Genomic DNA, 20,135 nt, shown 5'->3' on the forward strand with positions numbered 1-20,135 from the left:
GGATTATTATGCCCCACAATCACAAATTCATTTTCACAAGTTTTTCGGTTTCTAACTGGATAACGGCGCACAGGCGTAGTTGACTTGTTTCCTGAATCTGGTAAGGGGTCCTGAGCAACTGCTGGTTCAGTAGGAAGTGGTTCAGGTAAGTTTTTGGTCATAGTTCCCTCACTCGGTGTAGACGGACTGGTTTCTGTACTGTGTTCAGCAGGTGCAACATCTACATGCGTGTCTATGTTTGGTATTTGTAACAGTGCCTCCGAGAATGGCTGTTGCACTGAACTAAGCATTTGATCAATATGACGTCGCCATATATTTCCTGGGGATACTTCAACTTCATAGGAAATCGGTCCTGTGATGCGACGTATTATGCCGGATATTCATTTATTATCTCCCTTCCTGTAGTCCCTTACTAAGACATGGTCACCGGTGTTGAACTTGCGAGGTTTGGTTGTAATCTTACTACGCATCCTCTCCTGGCTCTGGTCCACGGTACGTGTCAAGCTAGGCTTAGCACGATCCAGCTTAGTTGCGAGATTTCTTCCCAAAAACATCTGTGCCGGAGTTTCTCCAGTTGATGACTGTGGAGTATTCCGATATGCAATCAGGAAATTGCAAAGTTTCTTCTGAATGGAACCCTCATCATATTTTGCAGACTTCATAGCACTCTTGAAGGTCTGCACAAATCGCTCAGCCAGTCCATTTGTCCTTGGGTGATAAGGGGATGAGGTTGAATGACGTATTCCATTTGATTTCATGAATCTCTGAAACTCCTCTGCAATGAACTGGGGTCCATTATCACTGATTAAATGTTCAGGTAAACCATTTCTAGCAAATAGAGTTCTCAGTACTTCTATAGTATGTGTTGATGTAGTCTTGTTCATTTTGAACACTTCAGGCCACTTGGAATGGGCATCTACTACAATCATAAACATAGTTCCCAAGAATGGGCCTGCAAAATCCACATGAATTCTTTGCCAGGGTTTATCAGGGAATTCCCAGGAATGAATTGGTGCTTCCGGAGCTACATTGCGATGGTCCATACATCCTTTGCATTTCTTTGCACACTCCTCAATATTGGCATCAATACCTGGCCACCAGACATGGCTCCTAGCAATTGCCTTCATTTTCACCACCCCCAAGTGCCCTTCATGGATCATGTCAAGAATTCCTTTACGAAGTGGTTCTGGGATTATGACACGAAATCCCCAGAGTAGACAACCCTGATGCACAGTAATCTCCTGTCTGCGTGAGAAATATGGTTGTAAGTCGCTGTCCATTGCATCATTCCAACCACGCATGGTTGCATCGTACACCCGAGATAGCACTGGGTCTCGAGCAGTTTTACGCTTTATTTCGCTAGCTGATACAGGCAATGCCTCCAATTGCGTCATGTGAAATACATGTGCTGCATCAAAAATCTCCGACTCCAACTCTCTTTCTCGGCCATCTGTGGCTAATGGTAGGCGAGAGAGTCCATCAGCATTTCCATGTTGTTTTGTGTTCCGATACTCAATAGAGTAATCCAATCCCGATAAGAACAGTGCATACCGTTGCAGTCTTGCGGCAGTAGTAAGTGGTATACCCTTCTGCGGATGAAATATTGACACCAAGGGTTTATGGTCAGTAATGAGCGAGAAATGTCGTCCATATAAGTACATCTGAAAATGTTTGATTCCCCACACAATACCAAGGGCTTCCTTGTCTATTTGAGAATAGTTTCGTTCGGCACTATTTAGAGTCCTAGATGCAAATGCTATTGGACGTTCTTCTCCAGAAGGATACGTATGTGAAAGAACCGCTCCAAGTCCGAATGGTGATGCATCGCAGGAGAGCCTTATAGGTAAGTGTGGATTATAGTGTGCAAGAACCTGTTCAGACTTCATTAATTCTTTTACCTTTCTGAATGCAGCTTGGCACTCGGTAGTCCAGTTCCACTTGCTGTCCTTTTCTAAAAGCTTGTGAAGAGGTCTCAAAACAGTAGACAAGTTGGGCATGAACTTTCCATAATAATTTACAAGTCCAAGGAATGCACGCAACTCTGTCACATTTTCTGGGACCTTAGCTTCCACCACTGCTTTCACCTTCTCTTCTGTTTTATGTAAGCCATATTTGTCAATTTTGTGACCACAAAATTCTACATTGTCTTTAAATATATCACATTTCTTGATATTCGCTCTCAGGTTGAAGTTCTGCAGTCGTGACAAAACTTTCTCTAAATTGCCGAGATGCTCCTCAGTCGTTGAACCAGTAATAATCATGTCATCAATCATACAATGTGCTCCATTGATCCCCTGCAGTACTTGATCCATGGCCCTTTGCCATACTGCTGGTGCGGATGCCACTCCATACATGAGTCTGTTAAAATGGAACAACCCTCTGTGTGTATTGATGGTGAGGTATTTCTGGTGACCCTCTTCTATTTCCATTTGCAGGTATGCATTTTTAAGATCCAGTTTGGTGAAGTGTTCTCCTCCTGCAAGGTTTGAGAATATTTCATCCACCCGAGGGAGCGGGTACTGGTCCACATTGATACATTGATTCAATGTAACTTTAAAATCACCACATATCCGAACCGTGTTATCTTTCTTTGGCACCACGACTATGGGGGTTGCCCACTCACTATGCTCCACTGGTTCTAGGATTCCTAAGCTGAGGAGTCTATCCAGCTCACTATCCACAGCTGGTTTAAGCGAATGCGGCACAGGTCGAGCCTTACAAAACTTTGGCTTGGCATCAGGTTTCAGTGAGAATTTGGCCTTTATATTCTTCAAAGTACCAAGATCTTCTTTGAAAACTGACTGATATTTCTCAAGAATGTTCTGAATCCCTTGTTGAGGTGATACTGACTGAGAGTCTACATAATTCATGGATAGTCTATTGATCCATTGCTTACCACACAAGGCATTCATCCACTGTCGTCCGAGTAACGGTGGTCCACCTCTCTGGACAATATACAAAGGTAACACTTCTTCTGTCCCCTTCAGAAGTACAGGTACTTGAACACAACCGAGTGGATTTATGATTTCTCCTGAATATGTCTTTAATGTAATGTCACTATTTTCCCACTTTAGACCTTTGAAGTGCTTCACAAAGTCTGCCTTACTGATAATGGACAGAGCAGATCCTGTGTCCAACTCCATCTTTAAATCTGATCCATTAACCTTTGGCTGTATCCATATAATTTCTTTGGAGTTTTTACTCAGTTGATGAATTTCCAAACTGGCTATGTACTCCTCCTTATCACTGTTTTCCGTAAGAAAATGTGCCTTCTGTGACTTTTGTCTTGACTGACTATTCTTGCTACGACACACACATGTTCAATGTGGCCCCTTTTCCCACATTTCCTACAGTTTGCATTTTTGAAATGACAATCTTGCTGGAGATGGCCCTCTTTTCCACAACGATAACACTTTGTCTCTGTTTTCTGTGCTTTCTTAGCTGGGCGTTTCTGACTTACTTGGAACTTGTTTACAGATGCTAATCCACGATGCTTATTCTGGAGTTCAGCAGCATCCTTGGTGGCTGTTTCCATGGCAACACATATTTCCAGTGCTTTGTTCAATGTCAGTTGGGCTATGGAGAGTAATTTCTTCTATGTGTTCTCACAGCGCAGTCCACAAACCAAACGGTCTCTCAATGTATCGTCCAGAGCACCTCCAAACGCACAATGTTCTGATAGTTTACGTAACTGGGCAATATAGTCTCTCACACTCTCATCAGGCCTCTGGTCTCTCTTGTGAAAACGGAAACGTTCTGCTATACCATCGGTTTAGGACTCAAATGGTTCTTTAGGATGTCAACGATTTCCTGGTAAGTTTTATCGGCTGGTTTGGCAGGCGCAGTCAAATCTCTCAGTAAACTGTACGTCGGACCGCCGATTACACTTAATAACACCGGTACTTGTTTGCCGGCATCAACGTCATTCGCTAGAAAATATTGCTCTAGTCTTTCTACATAAGATTCCAACTTTTCTCTAGAGTCATCAAAAGTATCTATTTTCCCAATCAGCGAAGTTGCCATGTTGTTGAGAAAATTCGGGTCACCTCGTGTAAAGTGAAATTCAAAATTCAGACTTGCGCGCTTTGCAACGATAATGAACACTTATACACAATGAATGTCCCGAAAATTCCTGATGAGTTTACGTTAACCTCGTCGTCATGTGTTGTGTATCTGGGTAAGATTACTAGGTTACTAGCTTCATTTGTTTCAAGCCATCAAGGACCACACCATTGACCGGAAGTAACATTTATTGAAGAACACATATAACATACAAAACCAATTAAAGTACACAAATCATATCCGGAAAGATATACTACAGATACTATATGCTTGTGCCCCCACAATAAAACCGCCTGATGACCGATGACCTTTTTTTTTTTTCGCTTGTCAGAAAATTTTTGGTAGTGTCCCCTCAACTGTCAACTGAAAATTTTTTGGCTGTGCCTCCCCAAACTAAAATTGCTTCCTACGGGCCTGCGTTGTTTCCATTATGATGGTCTTTTCAGTTTTAATGCAGTGCATAATACGATAACAGACACTGCTAACCTCTTTTCCATTATTGTGTACGGGAAAGTATTATAATACAAATATAATACTTGCATTATATACTGAAACGCAAAAGAAACGCAACAAGCAGTAATCTACAAATATTTGAAACCTTTATCCAATGATTTTCAAAAATGAATACAGTAAGATAAAACACGATTTAAAAACATCAGAGATTTGATAAAAATGTTAAATGATTATCTTTTAACTTTAGAAAGTAACGCATGACTGTTAACCCCCCCCCCCCCCCCCCATCCCGGCCATTCAATTACAGCGAGCAAGACTGCCATGCACAACAATTGCAGCTTGGTTACTACGATGCAATAGTTTTATCTATCTCGAGATCTGAGCGAAAGCAATATTCTTTGCCATTTTTAACTGCCCGTTTTTCAGATGATAAGGTCGAATTTTCTCTAGACTAGCGCCGTGTAGTAACCCTTAGACTTCCGGTCCATTGACTGTCATTCATGCTAATGATACGTAAGAGCCTCTTGAGGCGTGATGTATTGCATATTTGCATCTGCAACTCTCCATCACCTTTATTTTGAGATTTTCCAGCTAGAGTAATGGAAATGTGTACTTATGTCATTTTCAGGAAGCCTTGGCATCGCTTACGGAAAAGAAATTAAGCGGACTCAAACTTAACTTCCGGTAATGGTATGAAAATCATTCAACCGTTAAATTACCGATACATGTATTTACAAAGTTGAAGATGTCCTTACTTTTTAGATGCAAAATTATATCCTATATATAATATTTACCCCTAAAATAGGATGTTGCGTTTCTTTTGCGTTTCAGTATATTACAAATCTCACCGTGTGTATCGGCCTGAACAACTTCAAATTATTAAAGAATTTAGCGAACATTTTATAAGGGTTTTAAAGTTGTCTTTTTTCACTAAATTGTGTTTTTCGTTTGGTATTTTGAAGGAACTTCTGGAATTGCCGGTGCAAATCAGGTGCACGATTAGTAGGTAGCTGTGCTAGCTCATGTCGCCTTCCGTATTATGGTCTGCAGGCATCTACAGACACATGCCTGACCACTAGTATCATACCTGACAATATTTGGATTGCCGAAATGAAACAGATATTGAAGACAATCTATATATATACATGCATGTAATAAAATATCTATCACCGTAAGTTCTGCATACATGTATACAACACATGTTTGTATTACTACGTACTACATGTACAGTGAATTACGATTAAATGTAGTGTGACATCGAAGTCATGTACATGTGAATCTTTCCTAAAACATAAATCATTCTTTGAATTGAAAAGCATTCAGCATATAAAACGAAAAATGATTAAGCTAAAGCAAAAAAAAAGGGGGGGCATTTTTATACATATATATATACGAAAACTTAAGATACGCAAACTTATGGATACGAATCATGAAAATGATCAATATGGTCATGAATCATTTATTATTTGTGTGAATCATGAAACTCTACAATCTCTCTCTCCTCCATTTAAATTCATACTGTAGAATCAATCTTGATTTAATGTGCAAATGTTTACATTCCACTTCCATGCGATTTAAATATCTCCGCCCATTTGCGGGTACCTTAAATTCGAAAGTGGTCCAGTTCAAATTTCCGGAATTTAAGGCTTAAACATATTCTTTTCAGTGACGTTTTGTGGAATTGTAGAAATATGTTTAACAAAAATTTCGAAGGATAAATATCAAAAGCATATGTATGCACACTAATCGTAGATTAATTTTGCAATATAGTCTAATTCAAGGCTTAAAATGGGTGGCCGAAAAAGCCGTCCGCGACATCAGAAAGCTTAGTCCCCAACTTACATGTACCACGAGGAATGGTTGAAGAAAATGCAGAAAAGTCTCAAGTTTTAATGCCATTGACTTTAGAAAACAATTGGAGATTTTAAATCTTCTAAAAGTTCTTTAGAGTCCATGACAATCAAAATCCAACCCACACCAGAAAATGTCGCAGCACAGTACGCCTGAAGTTTCTCCTTTACAGTCTTTACTTTACAAATTTCTGCAAGGAATGTTTTCATACTCTCCTGCTCCTTCTAATGATATCAAGATCATTAACCTATTAAATGGTTAATATTTTATTAAACTACATGATTTCTCAGAATGTTCTATATCCTCCTTTCACATTATTGGCAAACTTTGAATTAAATCTAAAAAAAAAAAAAAAAAAAAAAAAAAAAAAAAAAAAAATTTGCTGCTTCACTTATTTGTTCACTTCTATAAAGGTATATTTGTTATCTTTATGCTTGTTGACATAGGTTTGTAACATCTGTCGTTTATCGTATAAAAGTTGTCTGTCTTGCTCTGTGTTCCTAAAGAGTATATATGTATATTTTTTCAATGCGATTGAATTAGATCTCTCCGTGTTAGTTGACTAATATGAAACACATATTTTATATTGTTATAAAATGTTTTATATCATAAAATAGCAAAAATGTTTTTAAAATATTTTATTTGTAAAAAAAAAAAAATCTCTTGTTCAGCATTTCTGCTAGTTGCATCTACTAAAACCAGAGAACAAAAAGACTTACATTCTTTTTCCCAAAAACTGCAACTTCTACGTCATAATTTGTGAAATAAAACATTTACATGTAATATGTATATTAAGATAAGAACTAAGTAGATTATTGGATAAAAAAACCAAAATTGTATATTTTTTGTTACAATTTTTAAAATATCTATTAAATTTACAGATTTAAGAGTTTTATTGTTTATATGTAGGACTCCAAAGTTCGATGGTCACGCCAAAGTCTGATAGTCTGCGCCAAACCCTGATGGTCTGGCACGCCAAAGTCCGATGTTGCGGAAAATCAATTAAAGTTTATGACGTCATAGTACTATTGCGACAAATTATATCCGATGGTTTTTTTTAAAAGTAAATACAAATAAATTTTAAATGCGAGGCTAACCCTAATATCTCGGATAGATGCGAGACTAACCCTAATCGGTCGAAAAGTGTGTAACAACTATAACTTAGATATCCTGGGTGGGTGCGAGATGAACCCAAATCAGTCGAATAATGTGCGAGGACTAACCCAAAATCTCTCAGGTTTGGTGCAAAGTTATTCGATAATCAGTCCAATAGTGAGCATGGACTAAACCTAATCAGTGGTGTGCGAGGACTAATCCTAGTATCTTTGATGGGTGCAAGCAATAACCAAATCAGCAAAATTGTATGCGAGGACGAATGCAGGACAATGGCGTCAAGGATTGACGTCGGATCATTGTGACGTCGTAAACGTTGATTGTTTCTCAGCACCATCGGACTTTGGCGTATCAGACCATCGCACTATAGCGCAACGAGTCAACGAGGAAACAAGCCATGGGACTTTGGCGTGACCATTGGACTTTGGCGTCCATACTGACACCAGACCATCGGGGTCAGGCCCAGACTATCGAACTTTGGCGTGACCATCGGTCATTGGAGTCTTACATATATAATTTGCATGCTTATGAAAATGAAATTGATACTGCAAGCATGTCTTTAAATATTATTTTTAAAAACAAATTTCTTATGTAATTCCTGGCTAAGTTTACTGTCTGGGGTATTCAAAGATGTGTAACTCTTGCATGCACTATTAATTGTTGTAGGGATTTGGTTAAAAATAATAGAAATTTACATCAAACCTTTGCATATGTAAAGACAATATAATCTCCTCATAATCTTATGATGATAATGATGATGTTGAATATATTGACAGTATTTTCCAATTAAATTCTATCAACCTGTAATCAACTTGGTTTTGTTATTGTGGTGTTTTATTTACATGTATCTCTCCCCTCCTCTCTCTCTCTCTCTGTGTGTGTGTGTGTGTGTGCTATACACCCCCCCCCCCATATATATATATATATATATATATATATATATATATATATATATATATATATATATATATATATATATATATATATATATATATATATATATATATATTGGGGATGTCAATTTTGTCAATAATTCCTAATCGAATATTCATCGAAAGTATTCGAATATATTCAAATATTTGATAAAAAATCTAGTTTATTTAAATTTTGCATTCATCATACTCTCCTCCTCGAAATAAAATGTAACCTTTTTTAGGTATTCAAAAAGAAATTCTACATTTGATATTTGTCAATGTTTGAAATAAATGTATACAATGAAAATATAATGGTAGAACCCATGTCGGAAAAGTCTTTGTCACAAGATTTTCAAACTTTTCAAAATGATATATTAGCACTCGCTTATCAATCAGTTAAAAATACATGGTATGTTTCTTTGTTATTAAATGTAGTGAAGCCAGGCTGTGCAACTTTGAATGATAATTTTACACTTCGACTACATATTTTCTGCCATTTTTAGGGGTACTGGTCATAATGAGAATATAGAAAATCACAAAAATACTTCTTCAAACATCGTTGTTTATAGACTTTCTTAACTGAACCATATTAAGCAATATTATTCAAGAATACATTCTTTTTTATTCAGTTGACATAAAAGATTAAGTCCACATTTCAACGAATATAGGCAAATGTGCTCAACATTTTTTGAGTCAATTTACAACCTAAATTTGTAAATATTTTTCAAAAGTCTTTGTCAGAATGTTTTCAATCTTTAATATGGTGAAGAACATACTCAAATAATTAGAAAAAGTAATTAAAATATAAACCTTTCCCCGCAACTAATGAGAGACACTCTATTTATCAATACTTCTTTTGTTGACCTTCTTGCACTTACAAGGGATTTATTTATCAAATGCTGTTTTGGGGTTACGTTCAGATTTACAATGAGAATATTTATCAAAAAATGTATTTTTTTTTATTTAAAAAGATAATATTGAAGGGAAAAATTATTATTATACGCCAACCATTATGAATAATTAACAAATAATTATGAAAAGGAATGCACGTCATTTCATGATAGACATTACAAAATTTACACACAATCTTTAACAGATCTTTGACTCAGATTCATTTCATATCAAGATATTGTACTATTTAGATTTCTTAGGATTTTTGCATTCCTTCAAAATAGTTGCATGCTATTCGCATTATCACATTTGTGTAACTTCATTACATGAGACAGTCTTGGATTAAAGCTGTAAAGTACGGGAAAAAAGTAAAATTAAATTAATTATGACATCATAATTGATCTAGCATTAAAAAGACAGACTAAACTCATGTACTCGATATGACGTCATACAATGTAGGTTTTACGTTACTTACAATAATCTGCCTAATAAGAGATATAATTCTAATCTTTAATACAATGTTTTGAAAATATAAACAAACACTTCCATAGACAATTTTCCTAGATCATTAATTTCCCGCTGATGATTTTAAAATTTAGGAATATATTCAAACTGATCATGAGATATCAAGTAATGGTGTTTTATTCTAAAATCGAGTACTTGAAGGTATTACAGACTGCTTCTATCAAAGACGTAATCCAATGATTAATAAAATTTATATTCAAAAGTACACTCCTCACGTCTCTAAAACATTCAAAGAAGGTTTTATTTTTGTTGACCTCGATTCTACATCCGATCATATTAAACCATTGAAAGTACGGGGTTTTTTTTATTATACATTAATAATTCTTGTTTATTTCTTTTATACCTTATTTAAAGCGAAATAATTTAGAAGATCTATAAGAAAAGAGAGCAGTGAAAGAAATCGGGTGATCAAATTTGATCGCTAGTAAATAAAATAGGAATTATAATGTCACCACTGTTCACATCAAAATTTTTTGTCTCTGTGTGAAATCTGAAAAAAATTCCGAATATTTGAATCTCAAATTTATATTAATCTAATATTAACTCATCGAATGAATACTCGAACGTTCGAATATTCGTTGAATTCACTTATATATATTAAAAATTACTTGTACTACTTAACACGCTTTCAAGGATTTTTCTAAAAATCATTGGGCACAGTGCTGGACTGACCCGAATGTGTTGGAAATTTTTATCCAGAGACTAGTAACCATGAAAAATTGATATACTTGTATTATACTTATAACAGTTTTAAAAATCTGGCTATCCCTATCAGCTTTTCAATGAATAAAAGAGGAAGGCGTTAAAATATACATGATATAACAAGATTTTTTTTCAAAAAATATATATGTCCACAGGAAATCATACCTGATCCAGAAAAATAAATGAATACTATTTTGGGTTATTTTCGTAAAAACAAACTAACAAACAAACAATGAAGCGAAAAAAGCAAAGAAGAAATTAAATAAAAAGTTTTTTAAAAAAAGTTATTACGATATGAATGAAATATGTGTATACCTACTGACTTCAAGAGTAAATGAGGTGTGAACCCTTATTGAATCATGAAAGGAAATCGAGATCCTTTTTAATTTTTAATTTTAATAATTTTAAATCAAACATTCAAAACTAACTTGTCCCGTGCATGTACGTACAGTGTATTTGTATATTTTATGGATTTTAGAATATATACATAAGATAATGTATATATGAAATTTGTGCTGCCTATGAGGCAGGGATTGCTGCATCTGCCCGAAGATGAATGTAAAATATAAACTGAATATATATGTATAATCCCCCCAGGCGAAAATATTACCTGATAAACAGATGCTTAGGTATCTATTTGAGCTTATCGATCCATGGGGTCCTAGACAACCCATTCACTCTTACATTTACTATGAAACTTTAAACGTTTTGAAGCTTAAATTATGATGTAAAATTTGACAATAATATGTGAAAATACCAAGCACAATTAAAATGTCCATTTAATATAAAAATGTGTGAATTGGAGAACATAAATAAAAAAAAAAAGAAATCAATGGTAAAAGTACTTTGATTAACTATAATAAAAACTTTAATACTGTGAATAGGAGAACATAAATAAAAAAAATGAAATCAATAGTAAATGTAATTTGATTAACTATAATAAAAACTTGAATACTGTGAATTGGAGAACATAAATAAAAAAAATGAAATCAATAGTAAAAGTACTTTGATTAACTATAATAAAAACTTTAATACTATGGTAAACTAAACTTTTTTTGTCAGGGAAGGTGCAATTCTGATTGCAGCTTTACAAGTATGAATTTAAATTAATTATGTTTATTACATTTCTTTAGTGTTCATTTTTGGATCAAAGATGTGCTTATAATTTAATTTCTATATACTCGAGGACAACATTTTTATCTTGAATATTGAAATTTACAAACTTTTTCGTCTTATATTCCTGAGAGAAACTATACATGCCTCTTAAAACATGGAGTCTCTTCCTTATACTACTGTTTGAATTTGGATACTAGTATTGATTAAATTTATTTATCAAATTGTTAATATTGATAAATATTACTAATTCTTAACCCGTTATCTTTGCTCCTCAAAAAATATTAACTCCTGCAAAGGAGAGACATCAGACGTTCTGTGCACAGCATAATCGAGAAGTGGTGTAAATGAAATGTGGATTCTCAAAAACTCAAAGAACTTTAGAAAATTTCAAATGGCAAAATGTTTCTAAAATCAGTAACATCAAATGCATGACTTTACTACACTTTCTTCACTATAAATTATGAATTTGGCTTTTTGATATCATAGACAGCTGCTTCTTCAATAAAAATTGAACCCGGAAATTTTTATACCTTGTGGTAGGTCATCTACAAAATATCATTGTAAAAAAAATCACTGATTCTACACATAAGTAATCGGAGGTTAATGTTAGTGGGATGCTGGATTTCTTCATTGACAATATCCATGTTGTCTTTGGAGACCAGAACTTGGTTGTTCAAAACCTTGGTTGGCGCTAACCGCTGGTTAAATCTCTTATCCAACTTTTAACCATTTGCTAAATTCCGTTGCTCAGAATTTATTCAACGGTTAATTTTATCTATCCAGTGGTTAAACAAGGCCCAAAGTTAGTCAGTCCAAAGAGGTAGGTTAAGTCTCTTTCCAGTGGATTGATTGATTGTATGTTGTTTTAAGTCCCGCTCGAGAATTTTTCACTGATATAGAGACGTCACCATATTCCGGTGAAAGGCTTCAAATTTAGACTTTACTCGGCACTCAGGGCGCCATTAAAAAGTGAGGAATCTTTATCGTGCCAACGCCTACAATGGTAACAATTACAGAAAAGGGCATTGCGCTTCATATATGAAAATAACATAAACTCAAAGTATTATCTCTTCAAAAATAAACCTTACTGTGTCCCAAGTTCAGATGACTTAAAGTAATGGCCATACAATGTTTTTAGAATTCCAACACACAGTGTCCCTCTTACTTGCATGATTTTAACAAAAATCAAAGAAACATCATACTCCCTGAGAAATAAAACTGCCATTTTATTACCAACGAAATCAAAAACATACGGGTGTGGTTTGAAATCTTTAAATATGACTCTGCAAAACTGAAATTCTCTCCTAGAATCTCATAAAATATTAGTCTTTGGACAATTTAAATTAAAATAATAAGTGATTGGTTTTTTAGCTCACCTGAGCTGAAAGCTCAAGTGAGCTTTTCTGATCACATTTTGTCCGGCGTCCGTCTGTCTGTCCGTCTGTCTGTCTGTAAACTTTTCACATTTTCGACTTCTTCTCAAGAACCACTGGGCCAATTTCAACCAAACTTGCCACAAAGTATCCTTGGGTAAAGGGGATTAAGTTTGTTCAAATGAAGGGCCACGCCCTCTTTCAAGGGGAGATAATTAGGAATTACTGAAAAAATAATGGCATCATTTAAAAATCTTCTTCTCAAGAACCATAGGGCCAGGAAAGATGAAACTCTTGTGGAAGCATCCTCAGGTAGTGTACATTCAAGTTTGTTCAAATCATGACCCCCGGGGGTAGGGCGGGGCCACAATGGAGGATCAAAGTTTTACATAGAAATATATAGGAAAAATCTTTAAAAAATCTTCTTCTCAAGAACAGCAAAGCCATGATGAGTCATATTTATATGGAAGCATCCTCAGGTAGTGTAGATTCAAGTTTGTTCAAATCATGACCCCTGGGGGTAGGGCGGGGCCACAATGGAGGATCAAAGTTTTACATAGAAATATATAGGAAAAATCTTTAAAAAATCTTCTTCTCAAGAACAGCAAAGCCATGATGAGTCATATTTATGTGGAAGCATCCTCAGGTAGTGTAGATTTAAGTTTGTTCAAATCATGACCCCCGGGGGTAGGGCGGGGCCACAATGGAGGATCAAAGTTTTACATAGAAATATATAGGAAAAATCTTTAAAAATCTTCTTCTCAAGAACAGAAAAGCCATGATGAGTCATATTTATATGGAAGCATCCTCAGGTAGTATAGATTTAAGTTTGTTCAAACCATGACCCCCGGGGGTAGGGTGGGGCCACAATGGAGGATCAAAGTTTTACATAGAAATATATAGGAAAAATCTTTAAAAGTCTTCTTCTCAAGAACAGCAAAGCCATGATGAGTCATATTATGGAAGCATCCTCAGGTAGTGTAGATTTAAGTTTGTTCAAACCATGACCCCCGGGGGTAGGGCGGGGCCACAATGGAGGATCAAAGTTCTACATAGAAATATAAGGAAAATATCTTCTTCTGAAGAACTGCAAACCATGATTAGTCATTTTGATATGGAAGCATCCTCAGGTAGTGTAGATTCAATTTTGTTCAAATGATGACCCGCAGGGGTAAGGTGGGGCCCAATGGGGAATGGAAAGTTTAACATAAGAACATAAAGAAGAAATATTTCTTCTCAAGAACAGAAAAGCTATGTTTAGTCATATTGATATCAGGTACATGTAGTGTAGATTCAAGTTTGTTCAAATGATGACCCCTGGGATAGGGAGGAGCCACAATGGGGGATCAAATTTTTACAAAGGAATATATGGGAATTTTTTTTACAACAAAGCCATTTGTTACATTGACATGGAAGCATCATCAGGTAGTTTAAAATTCAAGCCCCCCCCCCTCCCCTGGTCTTTTTAATACTGAACTGATTTGTGCTTTTGCCTAGCCAATGTGCTCAGGTGAGCGATGTGGCCCATGGGCCTCTTGTGTTACATGTCCATTCATCAATAAAATGTTTTTCCTGTTTGTACGACTACAGCTGTATAAGAGTTAAATACTTCAATGTATATTTCAGCGAACATTTATTAAGAGCCAGTCTGCGAGAAAACTAATATACAAAAGATAGTCCAAATGGAAGGTTGCGACTTAGGATTTTTAGTTTCTTATATTTTTTTTTTTACATAAAAGTAGAAGTCAGAATATCTACAAAAAATGTCGAACCTCGCATCTATTTTTAGTAACAGCTCATTTGCATATTTATCGAAAATCACACTAAATTAAATGGAAAAAAAAACTATACAATCTGACCGAACTTAATGTGTCTTTCTGTCATCAGTTTATTTTCAAATTTCAAATTTTTGTTTCTTTTTCAAAATTATGGTATTCTTTATATAATTAATGATGGAAAAAAGGAATTGAAATGAATGTTTTATTTTTTAAAGGACTATTTATAGATCCTAAATCAATGAGTATGATATTTTAGCTATTTTGAGATGCACTTTTTTCTCAAGACCAAGCAAAAAATTGAATTAAAATAATGGTTTCTTGAGAATTATCTGGGAATAATATGTTGTAAATTAACTTTGAAATACCATGCTTCGCTACCATTTTACCTAATTTATTCTTAATAATAGTCTATTATCAGAATTAAAGACTATTTCTTTAATATCTAAATGAAAAAATGAAGATTCTAAACCTATTTTTTTAAAAAAAAAAAAAAAAAAAAAAAAAAAAAAAAAAAAGGAATATCTAATTAAAATACTTCATATAACTTTTTACGGCTTATTTTAGCCCTCTGCAACCTATTTCTTAGAGTTGAATTCCTTTGTTGGAACTCTTTAGTATTATTTGGTAAGAAATGAAAGATATATCAACATGGAATAAAGAAGGTCATGTATGATCAATTTTTCTGCCCCCGTATCGAAGATTCGGGGGTATATAGTTTTTGCCCTGTCCGTCCGTCTGTCCGTCTAGCTGTCTGTCTGTCTGTTTGTCTGTCTGTTTGTCCGCAAAAACTTTAACATTGCCCATAACTTTTGATTGGTTGGAGCTATGGCTTTCATATTTCACATGAGTACTCCTTGTGACAAGACCTTTCTTTGGGTACAACCACTTTTGACCTTTTGACCTTGACCTTGGTGTTTGACCAAGTCTTGCAAAATTTTATCCAACTTTAACCTTGGTCATAACTTTTGAACCGTTGGTGCTAGGCCTTTCATACTTCACATGTGTAATCCTTATGACAAGTCCTTCCTTTGGATACCAACAACTTTGACCCTTTGACCCTGACCTTGGAGCTCGACCTACTTTTGAAAAGATTTAACATTGAACATAACTTTTGAACGATTGGTACTTCAGCTTTCATACTTCACATATGTAATCCCTGTGACAAGACCTTTCTTTAGATACCATCAACTTTGACCCTTTGACCTTGACCTTGGAGTTTGACCTACTTTTGAAAAACTTTAACCTTTGCCATAACTTTTGAACCGTTGGTGCTAGGGCTTTCATACTTCACGTAGTTAATCCTTGTGACAAGACCTTCCTTTATATACTAACAATTGTAATCCATTGACCTGGACCTTGGAGTTTGACGTATTTTTGAAAAACTTAAACCTTGGTCATGACTTTTGAACGATTGGTGCTTCAGTTTTCATATTTTACCTGTATATTTCTTGGGAGAAGGCCTTTCCTAAGGCACCATTAATTTTGACCATTAGACCTTGACCTTGATGTTTGACTTACTTTTGAAAAACTTTAACCTTTTCTATATCTATTCAACGGTTGCTGCTAGGGCTTTCATATTTCACAGGTATATTCCTCGAGACAAGACCTTACTTTGGGTACCAACATATTTGATTTGCATTTGAGAAAGTTTAACCTTTGCTATAAGTTGCCATACGGGGGCATCAGTGTTTCACAAACACATCTTGTTTAACCTAGGGAGTTGTTGTGGAGCATCATTGTACCATGAAAGTGTGAAAACTCATTTTTAAGATCTTTGAATGTACATGTAAGAAAGAAAACAACAAACTATAGCTTGAACAAGTAAACAACCCTTGCGCTAAGGCCTTTATGCTGCATCAGTCTGTAGAAACGGAAATTGTTATAGCCTCTTCTTGTTAAAACCTTCATTATATGCTTTAAAACATTGTGATGACGTTTTGTTTACTGGAGAGACAGCAAATATTGTGCATGTATGCGGATAAAAGGATCATCCTAAAACAAGACAGGTCAAGGCAAGTATCATGATACACATCTACAATATTCCGCTTGTGCAAAGAACACATGGCTGCAGCCAAAACATATGCCATTTTGCAGTACAAACTGGTAAGAATTAAAAACCGTCTTGAATATTACATGTATAAACATGATAAGGGGGCGATAATTTCATTCAAATGAGGGGGATGGGGTCGAATTTTGTCATGTTATATTTATTTTCATATTATTAATGAATTGTATTATGGTTTGTAATTTATTTGATACTTTGTCTGAATAAACATTATAATAATATTAATAATAATAATAATAATAATAATACCCTTGCGGACAGAATTTAATTTTGAATATGATCGGAGAAATTATTATTTTTTTTTTTTTACATGTATACGTATTCACTGAAAACAGTTGGCATGGAGTATGGGTGGGGGTTGCACCACCATTCAATGTCAGATTACCTTCTTTCTAGTGGAGGAAAAATTATTCATTTTCAAGTTCAGGTTATTCAATATATATGTGTATCTACCCGGATTCAATATATATGTGTATCTACCCGGTAATCCCCCCCCCCCTCACCTCCCCTGCAAATGTAATTGAAATATTTTTTCTCTAAGAAAATGGATATAATAATAAATAATAATGGTTTATTGTACATCAAGACAGTTATGCCAGTTACAATTGGCAAAATTAAAAAAAGGGGTATGGATCGATATTGAGAAAGAACTATATGCATAGTTCCCCCCCCCCCCCCCCAAGTCATATTTTGAAAATTTCTTGAAATGAGCTGAATTGTATATGTTGTATAAGAAATCTTAATTAACAAAAAATAGTTTAGTTTCAAAGTAGGTTATTGGCAATTTTTGTTTCTATGACGTCACAAACTATGTGCATTTTGTGTTTTTTTTTCAGAAAGAGGGAAAAATGGACAAAATTTCTTCAATTATTACTATAAAATTTATAGAGCGCAGGCCTGCTCCAGAACAATTTTGATATATTTCATTGATATAATCATTCTACACATCATATTAAAATATTGAGTTGGAGCAGACCTGCGCTCGATGGCTTTTACTCAAAATATCAACGTAATATAGACCTTTTTTCTGTATAAATCATGGAAATTTTGAATTTACGTCATTTTCCTGACGTCATATCTAATATATGGCCTCATGGCTAATGAAAATATTCAGTGCTTTGAAGTCTGCAGATATCCCCCTGTTTTAGAACATAATTATATATTTCTACGTCAAAGTTTGATTTTGGGGGCAAATATTTGTCATTTCCGAATATAGTCCTTTATTAGGTGTACATACACCCCCAATATATACTCACATATGATAATAAAAACATAATTTTGGTAAAACTTTTTATTAGTTATAAAATATATCAACGCAATTTGTATGCCTATTGCCAGTTACAATTTGTGTACGTAGCATGTTATGGGTGTATATGCAGTTGGATGTTCATCTAAGGAATTTATAATGGTCATGTAATTTTATTGAAATAATTTTGCTTACACACTCCTTTTCACAAGACTGGAATACTATTATATAGCATATATTATTATACCTCATTATTATCATTCTATACAACCCGTTATCTGATTGGTTTAAGATTATTACGTGACAGGGCCGTAAAACTTCACATTTCCCTGTCATAATGCTTTTCATCACATTCTTCAGAGACCTAGTGCATTTTCCCGCAATAGTTATCGTTCGTTGAACGAAAACTCCCAAGAGTAGTAGACATCACAATATCCTTGTTCACGTCACAAAATTGCTGATTGTTTCATCGGAGTGTGATGTGTCCAAGGAACTTCGGAAAATTGTTTCAGTAACTATACGTTAAAATTGAAAGTGATCATGAATTTAAGAGTAGTGCCGATTTGAAAGCCTGTGTTTATTTTTAAAGTTTTTGCTTGTTTCGGTATAATAAACAATTTATTGCATGAATGTTCGGGAAACATGAAGATTCATTGAGCCAAGAATATCATTTTTCTTAGCTGAATAAATCTTCATATTTCCGTCATGATCATGCAATAAATGTATAATATTCCATGATCTGATATACATATTTGAATAAGACACAACAGAAGCTATTGAAGTGACAATTAGGGATAAGGGGATGTCAACACAGGAGGATGTGCATGCTGATGACAGTTATACATACACTGTATAAACCATGCAGAGAAAGAGGGTTTATAGAAAAGTTTACCTGATAGACCATCTCATAAGTGGAAACATTATATAATTATATGAAAGCTTGTTTTCAGCAACAAGGAAAATGTCTGGACACAGTAAATCATTTACGAACAAGAAAATACTTGATAGCTACTAAGTTAGTCAGAACTTAAGTTTGAAAAGTATATTACAGATATACGATTAGTGATACCCATATCAGAAGGATGGCCTAAAGATAATCAACATTCTTATTAAAGAAACTTAGCGCTAAAATGAAAGAAGTCTTATACAGCATATATGTTAAATGTTAAATGTGACAGAACTGGAGAAAGATAAAAGTTTGACCACATTACTGCAAACTGCAAATGCTAAGAAATTATCAATGTTCGAAACAGTCAGAGAAAATTGAATGGTTGAATTTTAATTCTTCTCAGATCAGGAGATGATTTTAAAATTTTGTGAAGTAAACTAATATCCAAACTTATATAAAGTTCTTTTATAAAATTTATGAAAATTTGGTAAATGATGAGGATTTGGAGAAAAAAAACTTAGAAAGTGGACGGAAAACACTGATTTTCAGGATAACTAAGATTTATTGAAAGGTATTGTGACTTAAAATTGTAAATATTGCTAACAAATTTACTTTTACAATTATTATATAGTAGAGAGGTTGAGATTTTAAACTTGTACGCGTACGTGTACGTGTGTACAAACTTTGACGTACACGTACACGTTGTTTGAAATTTGTCTGTTGAGATTTAATGACGTGTAACATGAACGTGAAGGCTGTAATCGGTGTCTCTGTTTCAACTATTTTGTAGTTTTGTGACATTAGTTTGACTTTAGTTAATGAACAAAACATGGTTAAAATAAGTGTTCATGAAACTTAACATCCTAAATACACACATAAATTGACTAGTTTTTTATTGAAAAAGCTACACGTTAGATGCCTTTTTACAAGTTGTAGGAACGTGTAGAAAACTTATCAATACCAAAACTGACGACGTAATACGCAAGAAATTTAGGGAATTCCCCTACTAGACGTACCCGTACACGTATGAAATCTCAACCTCTCTACTCATATATAAGTATTTTGATAATTCGGGAATGTTATTTTTACAAGAGTGTGCCAATTTAAATTTGACAGAATGCAAACAACATGTGATAGAATTTGCCGAAGATAAAAAC

General features: G+C 34.6%; 1 protein-coding gene across 1 annotated transcript; it reads right to left on the reverse strand.

Annotated features, from left to right (window-relative positions):
- Positions 1 to 380: 380 nt before the first annotated feature.
- Positions 381 to 3,535, reverse strand: LOC133179259 (uncharacterized protein K02A2.6-like). Its single transcript, XM_061314047.1, has 2 exons — positions 3,414 to 3,535; positions 381 to 3,303 (listed from the first exon to the last, which is right to left on the reverse strand). Exons 1-2 carry the CDS (start codon positions 3,533 to 3,535, stop codon positions 381 to 383), a joined length of 3,045 nt encoding a protein of 1,014 aa, XP_061170031.1.
- Positions 3,536 to 20,135: the final 16,600 nt, after the last annotated feature.

Source organism: Saccostrea echinata, unplaced genomic scaffold (assembly GCF_033153115.1).
Source record: "Saccostrea echinata isolate AGI-Se365-2 ecotype Australia unplaced genomic scaffold, CSIRO_AGI_Sech_v1 ptg000004l, whole genome shotgun sequence".
Lineage (NCBI taxonomy): Eukaryota > Metazoa > Mollusca > Bivalvia > Ostreida > Ostreidae > Saccostrea > Saccostrea echinata.